The 22,828-nt window shown below is 37.4% G+C and overlaps 5 protein-coding genes across 6 annotated transcripts; 1 reads left to right on the top strand and 4 right to left on the bottom strand.

Annotated features, from left to right (window-relative positions):
- Positions 1 to 2,243: 2,243 nt before the first annotated feature.
- On the bottom strand, positions 2,244 to 4,895 carry LOC111198426 (dolichyl-diphosphooligosaccharide--protein glycosyltransferase subunit 2-like). The gene is made up of 9 exons (XM_048737469.1): positions 4,887 to 4,895; positions 4,335 to 4,436; positions 4,139 to 4,228; positions 3,908 to 4,056; positions 3,699 to 3,810; positions 3,534 to 3,617; positions 3,312 to 3,392; positions 2,784 to 3,008; positions 2,244 to 2,680 (listed from the first exon to the last, which is right to left on the bottom strand). Exons 1-9 carry the CDS (start codon positions 4,893 to 4,895, stop codon positions 2,483 to 2,485), a joined length of 1,050 nt encoding a protein of 349 aa, XP_048593426.1. The 3' UTR covers positions 2,244 to 2,482.
- Positions 4,896 to 6,980: 2,085 nt separating this feature from the next.
- On the bottom strand, positions 6,981 to 10,788 carry LOC106360999 (cationic amino acid transporter 1). The gene is made up of 3 exons (XM_048738775.1): positions 10,038 to 10,788; positions 8,247 to 8,909; positions 6,981 to 7,843 (listed from the first exon to the last, which is right to left on the bottom strand). Exons 1-3 carry the CDS (start codon positions 10,444 to 10,446, stop codon positions 7,122 to 7,124), a joined length of 1,794 nt encoding a protein of 597 aa, XP_048594732.1. The 5' UTR covers positions 10,447 to 10,788; the 3' UTR covers positions 6,981 to 7,121.
- A 2,128-nt stretch (positions 10,789 to 12,916) lies between these two features.
- LOC106361000 (protein BUD31 homolog 1) lies at positions 12,917 to 14,693 on the bottom strand. Of its 2 annotated transcripts, none has more exons than XM_013800694.3 (4): positions 14,386 to 14,693; positions 14,081 to 14,178; positions 13,822 to 14,009; positions 12,917 to 13,265 (listed from the first exon to the last, which is right to left on the bottom strand). In XM_013800694.3, the coding sequence occupies exons 2-4, from the start codon at positions 14,172 to 14,174 to the stop codon at positions 13,110 to 13,112; spliced, it is 438 nt and encodes a 145-aa protein (XP_013656148.1). In that variant the 5' UTR covers positions 14,175 to 14,178; positions 14,386 to 14,693; the 3' UTR covers positions 12,917 to 13,109. The 2 variants fall into 2 exon arrangements, with proteins under 2 accessions (XP_013656148.1, XP_013656149.1); XM_013800695.3 differs by having other exon boundaries at positions 14,081 to 14,183; positions 14,386 to 14,539.
- A 35-nt stretch (positions 14,694 to 14,728) lies between these two features.
- LOC106361001 lies at positions 14,729 to 15,980 on the bottom strand. The gene is made up of 3 exons (XM_013800696.3): positions 15,760 to 15,980; positions 15,271 to 15,432; positions 14,729 to 15,006 (listed from the first exon to the last, which is right to left on the bottom strand). The coding sequence occupies exons 2-3, from the start codon at positions 15,427 to 15,429 to the stop codon at positions 14,959 to 14,961; spliced, it is 207 nt and encodes a 68-aa protein (XP_013656150.1). The 5' UTR covers positions 15,430 to 15,432; positions 15,760 to 15,980; the 3' UTR covers positions 14,729 to 14,958.
- LOC106360998 (DNA damage-binding protein 1b) lies at positions 15,972 to 22,580 on the top strand. Its single transcript, XM_013800692.3, has 19 exons — positions 15,972 to 16,292; positions 16,596 to 16,644; positions 16,795 to 16,854; positions 16,938 to 17,029; positions 17,350 to 17,401; positions 17,523 to 17,585; positions 17,725 to 17,774; positions 17,969 to 18,044; positions 18,255 to 18,464; positions 18,564 to 18,670; positions 18,775 to 18,883; positions 19,088 to 19,288; positions 19,377 to 19,592; positions 19,935 to 20,045; positions 20,230 to 20,505; positions 20,589 to 20,863; positions 20,958 to 21,306; positions 21,401 to 21,685; positions 21,783 to 22,580. The coding sequence occupies exons 1-19, from the start codon at positions 16,189 to 16,191 to the stop codon at positions 22,362 to 22,364; spliced, it is 3,267 nt and encodes a 1,088-aa protein (XP_013656146.2). The 5' UTR covers positions 15,972 to 16,188; the 3' UTR covers positions 22,365 to 22,580.
- The last annotated feature ends 248 nt before the right edge of the window (positions 22,581 to 22,828 follow it).

Raw genomic sequence — 22,828 nt, forward strand, 5'->3', positions numbered from 1 at the left:
TGAAATTATGAAACATATATGATTTCATGGAATAAATTAATGTTGACCCCAATCATATCCTTCACCTACTAAGTACTAAATCCAAAATCCTAATCACTAAACCATAAACCCAAAAATAAACTCTAAAACCAAATAGGATAGAACAAAATACATAGCATAGTACATATATTGGTGAAATTATGAAACATGTATGATTGCATGGAATAAGTTAATGTTGATCCCAACCATACCCCTCACCTACTAAATACCAAAACCAAAACCCTAATCACTAAACCCTAAAGCCAAATATAAACCAACTCTAATCACTAAACCCTTACCCAAATATAAATCCTAACTCAAATATAACCCTAAACTCAAATAGAACGGAACAAAAATAAATGACATAGTGGTGAAGTTATGATGTATATAATTACATGGAAGAAGTTAATGCTAACTTCAACAATACCCCTTCACCTTCTAAATACTAAACCCTAAACTATAATCACTAAACCCTAACCTAAATATAAAATCTAAACTCAAATATCAAAATATAAAAAATACATTATATTATGTAATATTAAACTATACAATATATATCATAGTGGGATTTTTACATGTTCAAAAACATGTAACAAGAACTTTAAAAAAATTAAAAACTATATTTCTAAACAAAATAAAACATATTTTAGTAACAATCAAATGGAATGGAACATAATAAAATAGTATAGTAGAAAAATATACACAGTTCATCTTCTCCGATTAACTTTTGTACAGACACCACACGAGTCTTTGAAACTCTATTATCCACTACAACCCTTCACCATCAATATAGACAATACAATTTCATCAATAATTCCAAAATTTTGAGAAGGAAAAGAGGCTCGGATTGCTCCTTCTCTACTTCAACTGTAACACGTCGTCTCACAAGCGTTTTCTAAGATGTGAAGACAATTAAGCCATAATTTATTTTTACATATAATAATTATTAATTTTAATTTTTTTTCTCTGCAGGTTACGCCGGTTGCAAGAAGGGACAATACTGTATTATTATATATCTATGACGGTGTGTATAGAAAAGTTAGGGAAATTGGTTGTTTGGTAAATTATGCTTTTTTTTTTCCTTGCTATACAGCCTAATTCCCCTTCTCTCTTTTACTTTTTTTATTTTATTTTATTCTCATTTATGATTCGAACTGTAAAGTTGGGTTAAGTTGTAAGAGCACCATTATCCCTGTTGCTTATGGGTGTTGCTTAGGTTAATTGTGATTAAAAATAAATGGAAATTACATATTAATAGCGGCAACGTTGCTTAATTAAGGGAAGAAAGCGACGACGCTTATGGGACACGCGTCCACCTTTCACGGTTTCTTCTCTCTCTCTTCTCTCTTTCTGTCTCGGCTTGAAAAAAAAAAATCAGAGAGTTGCGATTGATCTCTCCGGCTTCGTTCTTCACCTCTCTTCGCGATGAATCAGTCGGCGACGTGTATCGACTCTGCGCCTTCCTTTCTCCTCTCCGCCTCCGCCTCCTTTTCGCCTTTCCGCTTCTCCGCCTCTCTTGCGCCTCTCCTCTCCGTCTGTCTTTCACGAGATAACGTCGATGATGAAGCACTGGGCGTCTCTCTCGGTTGATCTTCTCGACGGACTTCGCTCGGTGCGTCTCTCCTCAAATCGAAAGGTAAACATCACGGACCTCTCTCGGTGTAGTTCAATCATGTATGCCTTTGATTTTGATTATTCTTGTTCTGTAGCTAAAACTCATTTCTGAGTTAATGTCTAATTAGTATAAGTAAGTGTTCTGTTTTACTTGCTGTCTTTGTTGGAGTTAATGTGTTTCTTAATTTTCATGTAGTTAATGTACTTGTCTCAGCTTGTTCTATGATTGTGGAAGACTCTGCTTCACGTGGAATTTTTTATACATGTATGATAATGTTTTCTATGATTGTGCAGGCGGAGCTTCACGTGAAGTTAACAGAGACGAGGAGTGGTTGTCTTCTATCACGGCAGGGTCAGTAGTCAGGAGGAGTAGTCATGTTGTTGTCTTCAGTTTTAAAAATTTTTAAGATCCCTAATATAAGCAACTTGCAATGGAGGAGGAAAATTATCAAGTTGCTTAGTTAAGTTGCTTACTAAAAAAAATTCTTAAAAACCAATATTATATAATTAAGCAACCCATAATCAGTTGTTGGGATAATGGTGCTCTAACGGTGCCATGTGAGGGGTCAAATACCAATTACTTATATTATTTCCTTGTAGTTGTCGTTGACTGGCTTTGGCAAATATGGTTCAACTTCGACCGAATACAAAGAGGAACCGAAAGCAACTCTTCTTGTTAACTTCCTAAACTGAGACTGAGTGCAAGTAAACTCTGATATCCTTTCGAGTTGTCTATCACCGTAAATCCGTAATCTATATAAGCAATGCTACAAAACTAACAAAAAAAAAAGAAGCTGCTCCATGGAGACGCATGATCCAAACAAGACCCATACTAGTGAATATATATTCTTCAAGCAGATTTCAACTTGTTCGATGCTGATGCGAGGTGAGAGAGTGTACTGTGTCCCACGAACGACAGAAACACTCCCAACAAAGAAAGTGCCTTTATGTTCAGAACAGCTCCAATGCCGCCATGGAAAAGTAGAGCAGATGTTGCAGCTCCAACCGATGATGGGAAGCTCTTTATGTTCACTCCCAACCGTGTAAGCTGAAACATAAACAAAAGTGTATATGAGTTGGGAAACAAATGCAATGATGTTCTTTTCGAATTTGTGTGTTCTGAATATATTTACAAGCGAAAGAAGACTGACCCCAATCAGGAAGGCGATGAATGGGAGAACTATAAGACCCAAGAAAACTAGTGAAAGCTGCTTGGCCGGAAGCTTTTCTGGAACTCGGAAGATGTGTGATATCTCAGCCTTTGGCCCATATCTTGAGTAAGGATCAGTAGGCTGTACAGGAGGCTGAGCCGCCTTCTCTGGACGTTCTGGTAGATCTAGTTCGATGTGGCCAATATTACTCAACAAAGAGTTCTCCTGGAAAAATAAAACTGTTCATATTTCTGAGCGTAAAACAACTGCATTGGAAAGCGTGGCCGTCGCGGTCGTGGTTCTTATCACTAGTTACTGTCTTTCATTGTATTGTTGGTTGTTCTAGTCTCTATCTTTGTTGTTTCATAGATCGGGATTAAATCATTCATGAAACTTGTTTCATGCAAACTCTATCAAACTATAAGACTCATAGTCTTATCCTGTAATAGTTTATGTTTAATTTGAAAGCCTTTATTCAAAAAAAAAAAAAAAAACAACTGCATTGGACCTGAAAGTAACAGTACTTACCATTGAAGCATCTCCAATAGTTAGCTGGATCTCATACTTACCAGACAGGTAGTAGAGCTTCTCAACCAATCCAAGAAAATCCTGAAGGGAACAATAAACATCAATCACTAATATTGTTTTTAGAACTTCATTTCTTTCACCACACTTGACGCTAGCAATATGAATATTGGTCAAAGATTTTATTCTGAAAAGAAATTCAAAGTGTAGTTTAAGGAACTTAACTAGAACTAATTCAGACTTCTTTCCAGAAGTTTTCACGAGAAAGATATGCTCGACCTGTGACTCATGTTTCAGCTTGAGAAATGCCTACACGGAAGTAAGCAAGTCAACAAAATGAACACAGAGCAAAACCTTTTGTAATAAAGCAGAATCGGGAATGAACAAAACCTGGTGTGGCTTAAACACATGGCCAAGTGGAGTATTTAACTGGTATGACAGGCGTAGCTTTTGGAGATGGTTAGCTGATAACGATACTGCTCCATCTTTAGTTAAATCTAGCCTACAGTAGTTGCAAAAGAGAACCAAGAAACACAATGATGATAAGCACAAGAAGAAAGTTGAAAAACAGATATATGCTTAAGACACAGGTGACATACTTTTTCTGAGATTCAACGCTCCCAACGTCACCGTCAAGTACAGCAATTTCTGCGTTCTCAATGCTAATAGCTCCTGTGGCGGCTATAGGTATTTTTGTTTGAGCTTCGGTTATGTATAGTTTTTCTTGTGCCGACTCATCAAGCAAAATCTGCAGAAAACAAAGCTTATTATATTCTTAAAATACATCTTATATGAAGTCTGTGTGTAATAGATACCAACAAGAGCAATACCTCAAATACAAATGTATACTTTCCAACATCAAAGTTCTCGGGAAATGAGTCCAGAAAGTACGTTGCACTATCAGCGTCAAACTTAAGCTCCTGTACCCCCAAAAATGCAATGGAAGCATGCATACCGGCTTAAAGCACAGAATAAAGAACATTTACTGATGCGAGCTCAAACAGTCAAAGAGGCTACATTATTTACCTGGTTGTTAATTACAGAACCCTTTGATCCAGAACTTAGAGCTTGTGCGAGCTTCACATTAAGAGCTGCTGTCTTAGAACCGAGTACAGTGCTAACTTTAACCTAGTTCCAGATAAAGAGAATCAAACTAAAGAAAATATATATCCAAAAAACGAGTGGACGAAGGTCAACTACATTGAATCATTATCGAATATACGAGATCTCTACAAATAGCATGCAATTCTATGAGAGAGAATCTCTACCAACTATAATCCAACCGGTATAGCCAGAAAATCTAGACTAACGAAAACCACTATTCAACAGGGACACATAATAAAAGCCAGGATATGCAAAGGTAAGAAGATTTTCCTTGCTACAAGTACCACACCAAGAACTCTGAAGAGAGTTATGAAACCGTAAGAGAAAAAACAGGTGATAAAAAGAACATAACATCTCAAACTATATCAGTCACATCTTCATGAAAGTTTTGATGGGTTACCTTCAGAGGCTCTTTCTTTGTCACTGAAATGGCAGTAGATGGAAGAGACAAGATGAGTTATAGTTATTGAATACCGCCAACATGTCAGCGCTCTATACACTTCTACAAGAATCTATAATTAAAAGTTTAGAAAGATAGCGTACAATGTAACATCTTAGTACTTAGTAGTATGTAATATAGTAACTCAATACCGCCAACATGTCAGCGCAAACAACAAATTGGGTAAGCTAAACAAGTACAAACCTTAATGGAACGGAAAATGGCTTTGGCATCACCAAGACTGAGATCAGTTCCAGAAAATTGCTCCTGCATTTATGGCGGGGAGGTCAAGCCTGAAGCCAACAAAGAGGAAAACAGGAAGAGAAAGCAAATAGACTTGAATAGAACAAAATTACATACTTCCAAACTAACAAAATCTCTTAGAAGATTATAGAAAAAAAGAGAAGTCAAGATATCCACCACAAGTCTAATTAATTAGTATTACCTTAACAAGCACCAAGTCTCTGATAGAATAGTAGAAGTCAAGCAACAACTTAGCATCTTTAACGCCAGCTTGAAGTTTGGAGACAATGTCCTTCAAAAGAGGAAAAGAGAGAGAACAGATGAAGTTACTCTAACCGCTTAAAGGGTTAAAGACAATTGTTTACCTTAGGGACATCTTCTCCAGATTCATTTCAGAATCCCATTGACGCTCAAAGCAAAGAATGTTGGAACTATTTTTTGAACATTATGAATAATGTATTCATATGTCAAAAAAGAAGTTTTATTTGAATGAGAAATGGAGGTCTAATGTGTGTGATTTGAGAAACTTATATAAAGTAGCAAATACACACGTTGGATATTTGAACTTGGATTTGGGTTTTTTGATTTGTTAGCTGGACTTCATGTTCATTGACTTAATCTTAAACCAAATATATGTTGATATTGATAAAATATAAAAAAAAAATCCATTTTTAAAGTATATTATTTAGTTTGAATTGGTCAAACAAAAAAATAATTTTACTCTTAATTTCTTGGTCAAAATGTGGAATAAATTCACATACTAATTGACAAGAATTAAAGATTCCATTAGTGCACCATGGAAGTTTCATTTTTGTGTTGAAAAATGAAACTTATGCTTCTCATTATTTTTCTATAAAAAGGCTTGGTAGCATTATAGAAAACACACATTTTTCATACAATCAAGAAACATTTCTCTCATTCATAATAGTTATGCTAGTATTTTTTTATTTTGAGTCTGAGAGTACATCACAAAAATAGGTTCGATAGATTCTGTTTTTCGGTGATGGTAAACAGAAACAATGCTGCAGTTGTATCTTGGGAATCTGAGCGCCATAAAACCGTCACACTACGGGGTGTTTAAAGATTTAAGGAAAAAGATTAACTATCTCGACTCTGCAATTCTTCTTTATTTTTATATTTCGGTATTAAAATTTTAGTTTATGTTCTTATTATTTTTTACAAATATCAGTTGTCCTATGGTAGTAAAATAAGATTCCTACAAAGAACGCATCTTTCAAAGTAGAAGAAGGCGACGCAAGAACTTCAACAACATTCTCACAAGTCGCTGACTTTAAATCAGACTTTCGATCTATGGAGTTTGAGCGAGAGGAAGAAAGTGTGGAGCTTGACGACAGTAACTGATAAGACCGATTTACCCTGATAAGACCGATTTACCCTCGCGTTTAAACTTAACTACCCTCCAGTTATATTGTGGTTAAGTTTGCTTTTCATCTGTTTAAACTACTTTCTTATGTTATTTACTTCATATCAGCCTTCTGCGTAATAATGCAATGCACATGAACTTGTCTAGATCTACTTCAGTTTATTCGGTTTGGTTTCAGTTTGGTTTTTGGTTATCGGTTATCTACAGGCCTACTGTAGAATGTAATGGCAAGAGTCCTAAAGCTACAAAACATACCACATTCTCCAACGAACATCATAGTTTGAGAAACTGGTGAAGTCTGGTCTCGAGAGAATCCAAGACTGACCTGTGGCTAGAATCTTTCTATTGACCTCTTGGCTTCTAATTTTTTTTCCTTAATCAAGTTAATATATTTGTCGTCGACCTATTGAATCTGATTCTTTGGTCATGTAATCGAGCTTGTGTGTGCTTGAGTTCTTGGATCACAAAATATCTAATTCTACAGAAACTTTTTATTACCACTAACTCAAAGGTGGTTTATGAATAATGTCCCTTGTTAATGTGTTGGGCCAATCCATTAATTCTAAAGAAAATTTTCTTCTCCTATTCAATCCAATTACTAAAATTCTATCAAATTTTTGTCACAATTATTAAAACAAGCTAGCTAGTGATCTGAAGTTGCAGCACCAGAACTCTCAGCAGCAACACTACCTTCTTCAGCATTCTGCAACGCCATCTTCTCCTTTAATGTCTCCTTGGCTGTATCGTAAGTTGCGTGCAACCCAAACAAAAAGTAGTAAACAAGAAGAACACCAGTCCAGATCGCAAACCTGATGTACGATTTCACATCAATCGAACCAAGAAGAAAGATATTAATAGCTATGGAAGCAGAAGGCAACCACGGAACCAAAGGAACACCCCAAAGTTTTGGAGCCCTAGCTTGTGCCACAAGAAACTTCATCCCAGCGGTAGACAAGAACCATATAGGAACCGTAACGCAATAACCAATCCAACTGTCCTTTTCCAAGGCCCAATAGACAGCAGTCGCAGCAGAGGATGCAAGAATCAAACCTAAGAACACTAAGAACTTGGTCCGGTCACTGGAAGATGTTTCTCCGGTGACGTAATATCTCCTAACGAGGAGAGCCACCGCGACGAGCATGAAGATGAAAAGTGTGGACACGGATAAGAGATCGGCTAGGATTCCTAATTTTGTGAAGAATGCGATGAGAGCTGTCGCAGTCAGCATAATCACTGTCGCGTTAATGGGTGTTCCGGTCTTTGCATTGACATGAGCTAGCCATGGTGGCATCATGTGGGCTCTGGCTATGTGCGTCATGTACCTTGCTTGACCGATGGCTCCAACTAATAATACGGTCGTCATACCTGCAAAAGTCAAAGATTTTGAATATAAGGGTGTTTAGTTGGATAAAATAAACTTCTTAATTTCATTTTTAAAACTCACAGTCTTTTTTTTTTAGCCTTCAAGTCTATGAGTTTTAAAAATGAAATTATAAACTAGGATTGGTATTTTGATCCGAACTGAACTAATCAAAATTTTGAACTAAATTAATCGAATTAACGGAAATAACTAAACTTATCCAAAGTTTTAAACTTCAACCAAATTAAATTAACAAAAAAATTATCTAAATTTAAACTAAATTAAATTAAATCTAACCGAAACCAAAATTTGATGAATTACCAACTCCAACTGTCGCATGCTACTGTTAACACTATAAGACAAGCACAACCAAATATAAAATATTGGACGCCAAAAATGTCGTCATACCTTTAAGAGCACCAAAGGCGACCAGGTACTTAGCCCAATCCCATCCAACCGCAGAGAACGCGACAGAAAACGGCGCATCAGGATCAATCATCCCATACGGTTGCATAAGACACAACGCAGCCGCCATGAGACAATAACAAACCGTGGTAAGAACCATCGATCCAACAAGACCAATGGGAATGTCTCTCCCAGGATTCTTAGTCTCCTCAGCCATGGTTGAAACCGCATCAAATCCAATATAAGCAAAGAAAAGAACCGAAGCAGACTTAAACACTCCTCTAGCTCCAAAGGGAGCGAAGTCGGAGTAGTTTTTGAAATCAGCTCTAATAAATCCTGCTATGACTATAAAGAGAATCACGAGCATATGGATAATAGAAGCGATGTAGTTGAAGACTGATGAGCCTTTTGTGCCAATAGCGGCTAAAACGCAAATGATCACGCAAACGCCGACCGAGATTGGATCTAAGTGGTTATAGTCTTCGTGGAGACTGTTAGCTACTATGCGGAAGTCGTCAGGTTTATGGTTTAAGAGAGTGGCGAAGTAAGAGGTCCATGACCGAGCCACGGCAGCTCCACCGACTATGTACTGGAGGATTATATTTCCAGCGGCGATGAAAGCCATGAAGTCGCCTAGCTCCACTCTCAAGTAGGCAAAAGAACCACCTAAACACAATGTGAAGACGTGAAGTTGTGAAAATATGACGTCACGTCTTATATTGTTACGTTCTTGGCTTTCCTTTTCAAATCATTTAACAAATACAGAATTATTTGTTTGCATGTAAATGAAGTCTTCTAAGTGAACAATTTGTTTTGCATGTAAATTAAGTCGTCTTTAAATACGGTAGATACCAAAAATTATACTATTATTTACAGAAATCTATATGAACAATTCGTTTCTTTTTCAGCCAAACAATTCTTCTTCTTTTTTGGTCAACCGCCACACAACCTATGCCAAACAACAAATAGCTATCAACTCAAGCAATGTTAGGTTTGCCCCATTTTGTTGGAAGTCCCTATTAGCTAGTGTTTATCATCTAAAAGCTTAAATCTAAACGGTTATATGACAAGTAACTAAATTATTATGCATTTCAAGTATTATAAGAAGCATATTGTATACATTTGGGACTCTATCGACATGTACATAAATCATGCGGGTATGTCGGGTGGTACAGCGAGTTCGGAAAGGTACTAAGCGCCCGGAATCAAAATCTACCCCAAATTACCCATCCTGTTGCTAGACGGTATGTATCTCTAATTCCCACATAAAGCAACCATGATTTGTGCGTCATCGGTGGGCTGGCAGATTAGTCCGGGAGTCCATGGGCGAATAGAAATTTTATCTAGTGGGTGCACAATTAATAAAAAAAAGTAAGAAAGACAAAAGAAAGCCTCAAACCAGAGTCAGTATGGGTGCACAACCTAAGTTTTTTACCATCTAATCTTCTAAATTTTTGATGATTTGGGTCACAAAAAGTGAAACATAAATATTATCACCCGTTGTGTTAAAAGTGGCTTCGCCGGTCTGGACCTCGGCTGGGATAATCCAGGTTATCAAAAAAAAAGTTTACACTATATTTGATCGGTCTTCCAATAAAGTGGGACAAACCTAATTTACACCAAAGAAGGAAACAAGTTGCCAAAAAGGAACAAAAAATTGTCAAAACCAAGAAAATAATTTTATCAAGGAAGTAAGTAATCACTGCGTATTATACGTAATCCTAATATTATTCTCTAGTTATGACACTATAGGTAGAATAATATATTATACTAAGAAACATAATATTTTGTTACCTGCGACAGGAATCTCCACGGCGAACTCGGTGTAACAAAACACGGAGAGCATAGCCGAGACACCTGAGACTACAAAGGACACCACAACAGCGGGACCAGCACTGTCACGTGCTTCTTGTCCGGTAAGAACGAATATTCCTGATCCAATGACTGCGCCAACACCAAACCACATCAGATCCCACCACGTTAACGTTTTCTTCATTTCATGACCACTACGTGCCTTCATATCATGAATCTCCACCGAGTCTTGTGACCGAGTCAGTAAACGGTCTACGAACCGACTCGGTGTCTCTTTAAGAGCTTTAAAGTAATTCCCCATGCTTTTGAACGATTCCTCCGGGAGAAAATCATCTTTTGTGCATGAACAACCTCTCCGGCGAAGCCCATCGTCACCGTTTTCTGATCCCATTTTCTTATTTCAGTGGAAAGAAAGAAAGAAAAAATATTTTATGTAAGATTCAGACTCTGAAACTGTTTTTTCTTTTTGAATCTGGAGTGAATGAGGAAAGAAAAAATACAGAAAGAGAGCTGAAACTGAAATGGATACACAGTGGATCTTAAAGTCCGCCATACTTATAGTCATTGTTCTTATTTGACCAATTTTGTGTAATTTATTGTTAACAGTTTTTACGTAAATAGCTAGAAATACGTGACTGATATTTAATATGGAAACCTTACAAAATTACCCATGAGTTTTTGTCATATGATCATAAGTTGTTGGTTTGTAGCCGCATTCTTTGGCCATTTAGAAGAAAAAAAAAACGAAAAGGAATCATGTATAATAAAAGATCACTAGATTTGTTTCTTTTTAAATAACGATCTTATATAATAAATATGGTCGGTTATAAATATGGTGTGAAATTGGTTATAAATATGATTAGTTATAAATATGGTAAGCGAATTAATTACGGTCAAAAACTTTTTTAAAATGATACTTCCTTTGTATCACTCTAAATGGTGTTTAGAAAAAAAAATTGTTTCAAAATAACTGATGTTTTTATTATTATATGTAGAATTTAATATCATTTGAATTTTATGACCAATTACAAAATACTAAACTTTTTTAATTGATTTAATTAATTTCATTTATTGATATTTTTATGTAACCAAAATAAATTATATAGAAATTTGTATTTTTTTAATACATGTGTAAAAACTTCAAAAACCACTTAAAATGATACAGATAGGGACTAATTAGGGAGTAGGTTATAAATATAGATTTTCTACTAGGATTATGCTCTAATACTATAGATTTAGACTACGACATACGTCACGAGATTCGTATTTCATTTTTTTCATATCTGCTTCAACCTACGCTTCATATTATACGAAGTCCAAGAATTGTGATCACTTGTTTAGTTTTGTTTCGTTCATTCAATAAAATATTAATAAAATTAACAATAAATGATCATGCGTTATGTGTGTTATGTGAATAAATAGAATAACGTAAGTTTTAAACTATCTGATATGTAGAAACAAAAGCTTAATTAGTAGGGGCTGTCAAATTAGTTGTCCATGTCGTGCTAGTCACCGTGTTAGGATTGTTAAAGTCCATGTTTAACTCTATATTATCCGATTAGTATGATATTGGCTACTTTGGACTTAATTAGCAAGCACGCATGAATTTACTTTTGGTTTCCTTTCCAAAAGGCTTCGTACTATTAGAGTTAGACATATATTTATATATTAGACTTTCATTTGTCTAATATCTGATGTGGATATTAACTTGTTATCTCACATTCCCTCCCCTCCCCCTTCAAACTAAGGATCACATTCATCTCGTGTCCCACAACTGACTTCCACGATCTTTTGACTTGATCTCTGCCACACACACCTCCCAATCCTAACTCGATGGGTCCCGTTCCTACTCAAAGGGTATTTTGGTCTTCTTGCAGATTTTTGTCAAACCGCTCTGATACCAATTGTTGGGATTGTAAAATCCAATGTCCAACTCTATATTATCCGATTAGTACGATATTGTCCACTTTGGACTTAATTGACAAGACCGCATGAATTTACTTTTGGTTTCCTTTCCAAAAGGCCTCGTACTATTGGGAGGTGTGTGTGGCTCTGATACCAATTGTTGGAATTTATCAAATCCATACCCAACTCTATATTATTCGATTAGTACGATATTGTCCACTTTGGGCCTAAGAGGCATGCTCGCATGGATTTACTTTTGTTTTTTTTTCTAAAAGGCCTCGTACTATTAAAGTTGGACATCTCTTTATATATTAGACTTTCATTTGTCTAATATCTGATGTAGGTCTTAATTTGTTATCTCACATTCTCCCCCTTCAAACTAAGGATCACATTTCATCTCGTGTCCCATAACTGACTTCCAAGATCTTTTGACTTGATCTCTGCCACACACACCTCCCAATCCTAACTCGATGGATCCCGTTCCTACTAGAAGGGTATTTTGGTCTTCTTGTAGATTTTTGTCAAACCGCTCTGATACCAATTGTTGGGATTGTTAAAGTCCATGTCCAACTCTATACACCGGACATTTTCGTTTTCTGGACGTGTATGGTCCAATCCCAAATATAACCATGTCCAGTTACGACTACATCTAAACAGGAACATAACCAAATAGGTTGTCCACATGGTCCAAGTAAGGTTCAAATAATAAAGTAAATGTGTGAAAATGGGTTGTTCATGTTAAAATGGAATAAAAAATTTTCTTCGTTTATACAATTAGGCACCTCATAGAATATTGTTGTTTAGACGAGCACCTAGATCGAATTTTTATGGCCTAGGCTGATTTTATAATAAATCGGTTTGAAACGACTATTTCGTTCATACCCAATTTGCCAACTAGACGATTTGCCACTAGACGGCCTACACCAGATTTTAGAACACTGATAAAAACACAAATCTAACCGAAAATCATTCTCTCAATTCATTTATATACCAAACCGGGAACGCCTTTCTAGTTTCAACAACGTAGAGTTAACAAGTAGAGGTTCTGAAAGGGAGTTTCTTAAGGGTTTTTAAGGGTACACAATTCAGATTTGACAAGATATAGAATACAGCAACAGTGAGGAATCGTGAAGAAAACATATGTGGAGATCAATCGCCACTGGCGCATCCTTGACAACCGCAGTGAACGCATTCAACAACTTTCTCTTCACGCAAGTGTTTGGGAACACGGCATACACATGTTGTTCCATAGTTGTGGTCTCTCGGCTGTATGCAGCGCAAGCAGCATAGACGCTCGTATCCTGACTGCAATTCACAAAGCAGATAGTTTAGTATCAAATCCTTGTCAGTAACGAAAACAAGTGGTAAAATCTAGATCAATGTACGGATTGTACATACAACATACAAACAGAACACGAATCAGAACTAAAAGCAAAGACTCAAGAGAAACCATCATAAAAACTGGGGCAGTGTTAGAGGCATTCAGGAGAAACAGAGGCAAATTTTAGGAAAGTGGTAGTTTCAACAAACAGAGATAACATCTACTCAAGTCAAAGCATAATTGCCAGAAGCTTTGTACCCTACCAAACAAAACAACAATCTCAATTCTAAAACTCTTTCTGAAAGATTGTTCCAAACAAATGCATTTACCAAGAGTCCAAGACACTAGAAGCCATTGTGCAGTACAACGATACTATGCCCTCTCTAAACTAATCAAACATTTATTTTCAATTCAATGTCCTATGCAGAAAAAAAACTAGTATAGGAAACTCCAAACCTCTTCAATTTTGTCCACACACAAGTAATTAAACTAACTACAAGGGGAGCAGACAGAACAGAGGTTTAAATAAAGAAGAGGCACCTTTTTCCACTTGGCAATGAGGCTGCGGTCTGCGTAGCCCTGGTCCAAGCAGAACTCATAGAGCTCTTTAGATATCTCCTCTCTGCGGTAATAAAGGTCATAAACATAGCGACTCCTCTGATGAGAGAGTTTGAAGATTGGCCACAAGGCTTCACACTTTCTCTTGCCATCATGTTCATCCATCTCAGCTGCACCAAAGAAGAAGTAACTAGTTAAGAGAAGAACCAACAAGGTAACCAAAAGCTAGATGTCAACAAACCTTCTCTCATCTTGGCGTCAAGCTCACGGAGAGTAGGCTCGATCAACTCCCAACCTTCTGGGTACTTTACTCTGTTAGTCTTAATCTTCGGCATTGTCCTACACTTTGGACAGAGGAAACATACATCAAAGCTAGAAACTTGTCAATCAAGATTCAGTAGCAAAGAAAGGGAGCAATTAGGGTTTATCAATCTCTGTGATTTGAGATCCACACGGATATTCTAAAAGTTGGAAACTTTAGGGTTTAGAAACGAAATGATAAGAGTGCAAGGATGCCAAGCAAGATGTAAATCGAAGAAGCTTTACCTTTTGGAGAAAGTAATCGAGAGTTTGGAGGAGGAGAGATGGCGGCTCAGGAGGACGAGGATGAAAGAAGCAACTTCTCCCAGTAGAGAAAGCCTCTTTTAGGTTTGGGTTGGATCCGGAGTAAAGAGTGTTTAACCCATCTGGGCCGGTCTTGGGAATTTAATACACGTGTGTTTTCTTTAGTGACATATCTTAAAATTTAATTGGAAAAAGACAGGTTCGTCTTCGACTGAAATTGAACCTACAATGGTTAACCACCTGAAGGCGACTGTCGCCAGAAAGTATACCGGCGGAACTCTTTTTTGTGTGTTGCAAGTACGACGCAACAAGTGAGAGAACAAAGAAGAAAAGAATCAAACTTGTCATTAACAAATAACATTAGAAGTTTTAATAATCAAAACATGTTTCAGCTTTCGACATTGTCTGCAAATTTATTATTTGGCAAAACGGGAATATAACACAGCTGCAACAACCATTAGTCTGATATGGCAGCAGCTACTGGATCCATAGAGAACCCTCCACAATATTTTTTTAAAGAAAAGGAAAAGAGGAAAAAAAGAAGAAGCTGCTTGATTATTCCTTCTTCCCGATTCCGTTGGACATGTTGTAGATTCCTGTTCCCTGTATCCATCCACACAAATCTTCCATAGTTAGATCATGAGCATGCTTAAGACTTAAGAGAGCTGAGACAATAACCATTTAGGGCACATTCCGATTAAAGCAAAAACAAGCGACTAAAAGTAGCAAGTTTTAAAGTGTGATAAGTATTCAACTTTAAGCCATAAAAAAAAACACTAAGGAAGAACAGATTCAGCGAAAACATGGGCAAGCATGAATAGACAATTCTGAAAAGCCAACAAGGAAATGATAAGAGAGTAAACTTACAATCATGTAGAGAGAAGATGCAGCCAAGGCAAGAGGAATGGCAACGGAGGTGACCTTGTCCATTGGTCCTTTAAGGTAAGTGTGCCTCTGGATGCTCTGGAACAACCTCTGCTTCTCCAGAAGCTTCTCTCTTGGCCTAAATGGTGTTTCCGTCAACATTATCTGCAATTAATTCCACACCAATTAACCATTATGAACAACTTATGAATTAATAACGCATTTATTAAAACAAAACCATTTGATAAAAGTAGTACTCAAATCAAAAACAGCTTTAAGCTTTTCATCAAAAAGGCTAAACTGATAACGAGCATATATCCAATATTTACTGTGACATCAACTCGATCCATAATGTTTCTAATCAAAAGGCTACGATAAAGCTTCAATGGAATCATCCAGATTAATCTAGGTTTCAATTTTCGATATTGAGATCGATTCAAACCCTTTACGATTCGAAATCACGATTGATATAAGAGAAGATTAGAGGATTACCTCAGAGAAAGTAATCGACAAGATAAGGGAATCTGAGGGAGAGAGAGATCGCAGCGCAGATGGAGGAGAACGACGACGACGACGAAGGAAGAAGAGAACAAATCGTCTTCTTAGGGTTGGGTTTAGTAAGTGTTAGCATTTGGGCCTGTCATACCTTAAAGGCCCAAATCGATCCGAAATCAAAATTTCAATTACGGTTATCGAAAACTAAACCGAACCGTTCTTGTAATTTTCAAGTCTCTGCTCCGAACCGGCCATTCTTCTTAAGGCGCCGCCTCCTCTCTTGCATTGCATCGTCTCTTCTCTCTCTCGCTTTCTTCCTCGACGCTCCTCTATAATAATAATAACAGAGGCGGGAAGTGTTTATTTCCGCGTGCGTCGCGTAGAAAGCGAAACCCTAGTTTCCGAAACGAACGAACGAAGAAGAAGATGAGCGTATGGAACTACGTCGTCACGGCTCAGAAACCCACCTCTGTCACTCACTCTTGCGTCGGAAACTTCACCAGTCCCCAGGAGCTGAATCTCATCGTCGCGTACGTAACTCCTTCTCTGCGCAATTGTGCTTTTAGGGTTTATAAGGAAGCTCGTCGATTTCTGTAGAGTCTGATTATTAGGGTTTTAATGTGGTGGATTGTTGTTTATGTGAGAGATGTACACAATCGATTCATTTGTTGATCTATCAGTGACTGATCTAGGCTTGTTTTCATGTTAAAGAAGGCACCTTGATGCTATTGATTTCTTATTTCAAGTTTTGTTTGCATAGAGTTCTGTTAATTGTTTTATAAGCTATCTTCTTATGGGTCTGTAGTATGATAGCAGTGTTTAACATTTCTCAGGAAATGCACTCGAATCGAGATCCATCTGCTTACTCCACAGGGACTTCAGGTACTTCACACATCTTTTGTTCCAATGGTTTTGTTTTCCGATTGATCAGCTTTATAAATGTTCTGTTACTTGGAACTTAGAGTGGAAATATGAAACGTTATTGTTACTCTAAGTCTTATTCCAGAAAATCTCCATATGTTACTTTTGCAGGCTATACTGGATGTTCCTCTATATGGGAGAATTGCTACTTTGGAATTGTTCCGTCCCCATGTAAGTATAGTTTTCTTGATATCAGTCTGGGATAATCACGAGTAAGTGACAGTTTTAAATGATAACTACTTCATCTTTTGCAGGGTGAAACACAAGATTTTTTGTTCATTGCAACTGAGGGATATAAATTCTGTGTTCTTCAATGGGATTCTGATTCCTCCGAGCTTATTACAAGGTAAAAAGGAGATCAAGTTTTATAGCTCTTCTTGTTTATGTGCTTTCTGTATTCTTATTTCTCCAAATTTGGTGTTGGAAAGGTACAGACCACATCATGGTTCATGTTGTATTTTTTGGAAACAACTTAAAAGCTTATGAGGTTCCTACTTATTCTGAATAAGCTATAGGATCTCAGCTACTGTTGGTCATTAACTTACTCATACTTTGTTGTATATACAAAGCCTTGAAAAAAACTTCTCCGGTCTGGTGCTAAGATAGATGTTACTTGACTAGATTCCTGCACTGCTGATTCTAAATATTGTTTTCAACATTATGTAGGGCAATGGGGGATGTCTCTGATCGTATAGGCAGACAGACCGACAATGGCCAAGTATTGATTTCAGTAGTTTTGCACTGTATCTATCATAGTTGTTTGATTTTCATTCTTTAGTCGTGTCAGTGCTGACTTATGTGGCATTCCTGAGTTCTCTCACTTTACACTGATTTTGCAGATTGGTATAATTGATCCCGATTGCAGATTCATTGGTCTCCATCTGTATGACGGCTTGTTTAAGGTATGTTATTGACCTCTAGAAGAAATTTGACGCATGTTGTACTCGTTAGCTGTCGATGTCATGTTACTGAACTTTCATTAATCAATTGACTTGGACACTATATAAAGGTTTGTTCTGTTTTATTTGGTTACTTGGTTAGGTGGTTCCATTTGACAATAAAGGACAGCTCAAGGAAGCGTATAACATAAGGTACGCCTTTTCAATAAAGGACAGCTCTTTTTCTTATGTTGGTTAGTCGTCTACGTCGTGTTTGTTCTAGTGAACTCTGGTTTCCATGCATCGGATTCTGTTTTATTAATACACTCGATCGATACTCTTCGTTTCTTGCAGATGTGGTTATTTCGAGAACCACAACACTGAACCTAATATTGCCTAAATTTCAGGTTGGAGGAGTTGCAGGTCCTGGATATCAAGTTTCTGTACGGATGCGCAAAGCCAACAATCGCAGTACTTTATCAGGTTAAATGAATTTGCTATGGTTATTTATTTTTGTGAATTCTATATAGTTGTTCTTCTGCAAGCAAATTACCGCTGCTATTTTCCTATATGTGTATTGTAGTTTTTTAGAAATGAATATTATCTTTTCTCTCAACTTGGTTTAATTTTCCAATGCAGTATAATGTAGTCTAGGGCTTATCTGGGTGAACTAATTAATTCTTGCGATTACAGGACAACAAAGATGCTCGTCATGTAAAAACATATGAAGTTTCTCAGAAGGAGAAAGACTTTGTCGAAGGACCATGGTCACAGAACAATCTTGACAATGGCGCTGACCTATTGATCCCTGTCCCTTCACCTCTGTGCGGGGTCCTTATTATTGGAGAAGAAACAATTGTGTATTGTAGTGCCAATGCACTCAAAGCTATACCAATAAGATCTGTAAGTTTTCCTGACATCATGCCATATGCTCCTATAAACATTTGCATAACTTTTCAGTGAGCATCCCTTGATTTTCAAAACTTCAATTTAACTGTCCAGTCCATCACAAAGGCATATGGAAGAGTTGATGTTGATGGCTCTAGGTATCTTCTTGGTGATCACGCCGGACTGATCCACCTCCTTGTTATAACCCACGAGAAAGAAAAGTGAGTTGATATTACAAAGCTCTGTCGAAATGAAGGATAATGTGGGTTTCTGTCTTTCGCAGTAAAATCAAAATTGTGGATGTTCTGACTTTATTTTTCTCTAGGGTCACTGGCCTCAAAATTGAGCTTTTGGGTGAAACATCGATTGCATCTACCATCTCCTATCTTGACAATGCTGTCGTCTTTATCGGTTCAAGCTATGGAGATTCACAGGTACCTAGGATTGAATACGGTTCCCATTACAAAATCTTTTATATTTATTTTTCTTGGATAATGTATATTATAGGATAAAAAAATTGGTAAAAAAAAATTTGGTTACCACTTTCCTAGTTATTTGTGTTAGACTCTAATCTTCTATGATTTCTAGTATAAATATAAAGTATGAAGCATCTGAATGTTTTCATGTTTAAATTGCAGCTTATAAAGTTAAACATGCAGCCGGATGCAAACGGTTCATATGTAGAAATTATAGAACAGTATGTCAACTTGGGGCCTATTGTCGACTTTTGTGTAGTTGACCTTGAGAGACAGGGGCAAGGTCAGGTTGTAACTTGCTCTGGAGCATACAAGGATGGTTCTCTTCGCATAGTTCGTAATGGGATAGGAATAAATGAACAGGTTAGATGTTTATCAGCAATGTCTTTTTGACTCCGAGTCATGTATGAGTAATTCTTTCATTTTATAATAAGACTTTGTTGTATTACAGGCGTCCGTGGAACTTCCAGGTATCAAAGGAATGTGGTCGCTGAAATCTTCAATTGATGAAGCCTTTGATACGTTCCTTGTAGTTAGTTTTATCAGTGAAACTCGTATCTTAGCCATGAACATAGAGGATGAACTGGAAGACACAGAGATTGAGGGTTTCTTGTCTCAAGTCCAGACTTTATTTTGTCATGATGCTGTCTACAACCAACTTGTACAGGTATGTTTTTCCAGTGCTCATTCGTTAGTTTCTATCCCTCTGCCTGTAGTTTTATCTCACAAAGCAGGAAATTATTTGCCGAAGTTCAATATGTAGGTTTATTGACATATGGTTTGTTTTCTTTGCGTTTCACTGCATTTCAATGTGTTATCTACGTGTAGTTAAATCTGTTGTCAATTTTTAGGTCTTTTGGGTCTTTCAAATCGAATCAAATTTAGATGTCCTTCTGACATAGTTTCTTATCGATGTTATTTTTCTTTGAACATGTTTTTTTTGTTTGCTACAGTTTTATCTCCTATCTTTTACCCGAGGAAGCACTAACTACTGTCTTTTCTTAATCAGATAACTTCAAATTCTGTGAGGCTAGTCAGTTCTACAACTAGACAATTGCGGAATAAATGGGATGCCCCAGCTGGATTCACTGTTAATGTTGCAACCGCAAACGCTAGCCAGGTCCGTCTTTCTTAAGAATATTTATAGTGGGATTTAATTGTAGCTGCTCTGTTTAAAACTTGTTCCCGAGAGAGAAGAATTCTAGGAGTATTTTTGTACTATTCATGGATTTTGTTTCTTTGTAGCTTCAGTATCTTTCTCGTTTCTAGACATGCAAAGTGATTTGGATTGATATACATGTTAGGTTCTTTTGGCGACTGGAGGTGGGCATTTGGTCTATATAGAAATTGGAGATGGGACATTGACGGAAGTCAAACATGCCCAGTTGGAGTACGAGGTGTCTTGTCTTGATATAAACCCCACTGGGGACAATCCTAATTACAGTCAGCTAGCTGCGGTGGGGATGTGGACAGATATAAGTGTAAGGATTTTTGTGCTGCCGGACTTGACTCTTATCACTAAGGAGCAACTAGGAGGAGAGATAATTCCCCGATCTGTTCTTCTTTGTGCATTCGAAGGGGTATGGTTTTCTTCACCATCTTATTATTAATGCAGCCTTTTGTTGCCATACTAGATAACAAATGGTATTTCATTTTGTGGCAGATATCTTACTTGCTGTGTGCTCTTGGAGATGGTCATCTATTAAACTTCCAGTTGGATACACGTACTGGGGAGTTGAGAGATCGGAAAAAAGTATCGCTTGGAACTCAGCCTATAACTCTGCGTACTTTTTCATCTAAAAGTGCAACGCATGTATTTGCTGCATCAGATAGACCGTCTGTTATATATAGCAACAACAAGAAGCTGATATACAGCAACGTGAATCTGAAAGAAGTTAGTCACATGTGCCCCTTCAACTCTGGTGCTTTTCCAGACAGGTAAACTAATTTCTAAATCTCTCTTCTTTTTTTTCCTTTGGGGCTAAAGTATGTTGTGTTGAAATTTGGTTCTTCTTCTCTTCCATGGGCACAGCTTAGCGATTGCTAGAGAAGGGGAACTTACTATTGGTACCATCGATGAGATTCAGAAGCTTCACATACGCACTATTCCCATTGGAGAGCACGCTCGCCGTATCTGCCATCAGGAACAAACGCGAACATTTGCTATCTGCAGTTTGAGAAACCAACCGAGTGGAGAAGAATCTGAGATGCATTTTGTCCGTCTGTTGGATGACCGAGATTTCGAATTCTTGGCAACTTACCCTTTGGATGCCTTTGAATACGGTTGCTCCATACTGAGCTGCTCTTTTACCGACGACAAAAACGTTTACTATTGTGTCGGTACTTCATATGTTTTGCCTGAGGAAAATGAACCAACCAAGGTATATACATGACTCTCTGTATTTGTTTGTGTTAAGACTTTATTTTTTCCAATTCTTTTTTCAGTTTTTGTTTTCTTTTGTTCTGTGATTGTAGGGAAGGATACTTGTGTTTGTAGTTGAAGAAGGAAAGCTGCAGCTGGTAGCAGAGAAGGAAACTAAAGGATCTGTTTATTCTCTTAATGCCTTCAATGGAAAACTTCTAGCTGCTATTAATCAGAAAATTCAGTTGTATAAATGGACGTTGCGGGATGATGGAACTCGGGAGCTCCAGTCTGAATGTGGACACCACGGTCACATACTAGCTCTTTACGTTCAGACCCGTGGAGACTTCATCGTCGTTGGTGACCTCATGAAATCAATCTCCCTATTGATCTACAAGGTAAAACAGATTTTGATACAAAACTGTTGTCTGCATCTTCTTGTTAATAAATGTCAAATCGTAGAACTTACGTGGACTGCGTGTGTCTGTTTTAAAGCACGAGGAAGGTGCGATAGAGGAGATAGCTCGAGACTACAATGCAAGCTGGATGACGGCAGTTGGGATACTGGATGATGACACCTACCTTGGTGCTGACAATTGCTACAACCTATTCACAGTAAAGAGGCACAGTGAAGCTGCTACAGATGAAGAACGATGCCGTATGGAAGTGGTCGGTGAGTATCACATTGGGGAATTTGTGAACAGATTCCGCCATGGATCTCTGGTCATGAGGCTGCCTGATTCAGAAACTAGTCAGATACCGACTATGATCTTTGGCACTGTCAACGGTGTGATCGGAGTGATGGCTTCGCTACCGCAAGAACAGTATGCGTTTCTGGAGAAACTGCAGACGAGTATGAGGAAAGTGATTAAAGGAGTTGGCGGGTTGAGCCATGAGCAGTGGAGATCGTTCAAGAACGAGAAAAGAAGTGCAGATGCGAGGAGTTTCTTGGATGGGGATTTGATAGAATCGTTCATGGATATGAGCAGGAGGAAGATGGAGGAGATATCTAAAGAAATGGATGTTCAAGTGGAAGAGTTGTGTAAGAGAGTTGAGGAACTCACTAGGCTTCACTGAGCAGATCCATAGCTTTTCTCTGTACTCTGTCCTCCTTGGTTTGTTTTTCAACTTTTTTTTTTTTTTTGGGGGGGGGGTCTAAAGAGTTATTCTCTGTGAAAACGTGAGAGTAGTTTCACAGAAGAAAGGCGAGAGTGCCGTTTTTGTTTTGGTTATAGAAGACTTACAACTTGGTCTATCCGAATTGAATTCAACCGGGAAAATTTATATTCGTATTTAACCGATCTACACCAAAAAGTTTGATCACTTGGACAAAAAATTCGAGAAAAGAAATTCGAATATATAAATTAGTATTTGAAAATAATATTTAAAAACCAAGTAAATAATTTAATTATTTGATTTTATTCTGTTTTATGCTTAAATATGAGAAATTCCCCCTTTAAATCTCGACAAGTAAAGAAAGGGAAACAAATAGTCGAAAAACTCTCTTCTCTCTCTAAGTTTTCTCTAACTTCTCTCTAGAG

The sequence above is a fragment of the Brassica napus genome, chromosome A8 (assembly GCF_020379485.1).
Source record: "Brassica napus cultivar Da-Ae chromosome A8, Da-Ae, whole genome shotgun sequence".
Taxonomy (NCBI): Eukaryota; Viridiplantae; Streptophyta; class Magnoliopsida; order Brassicales; family Brassicaceae; genus Brassica; species Brassica napus.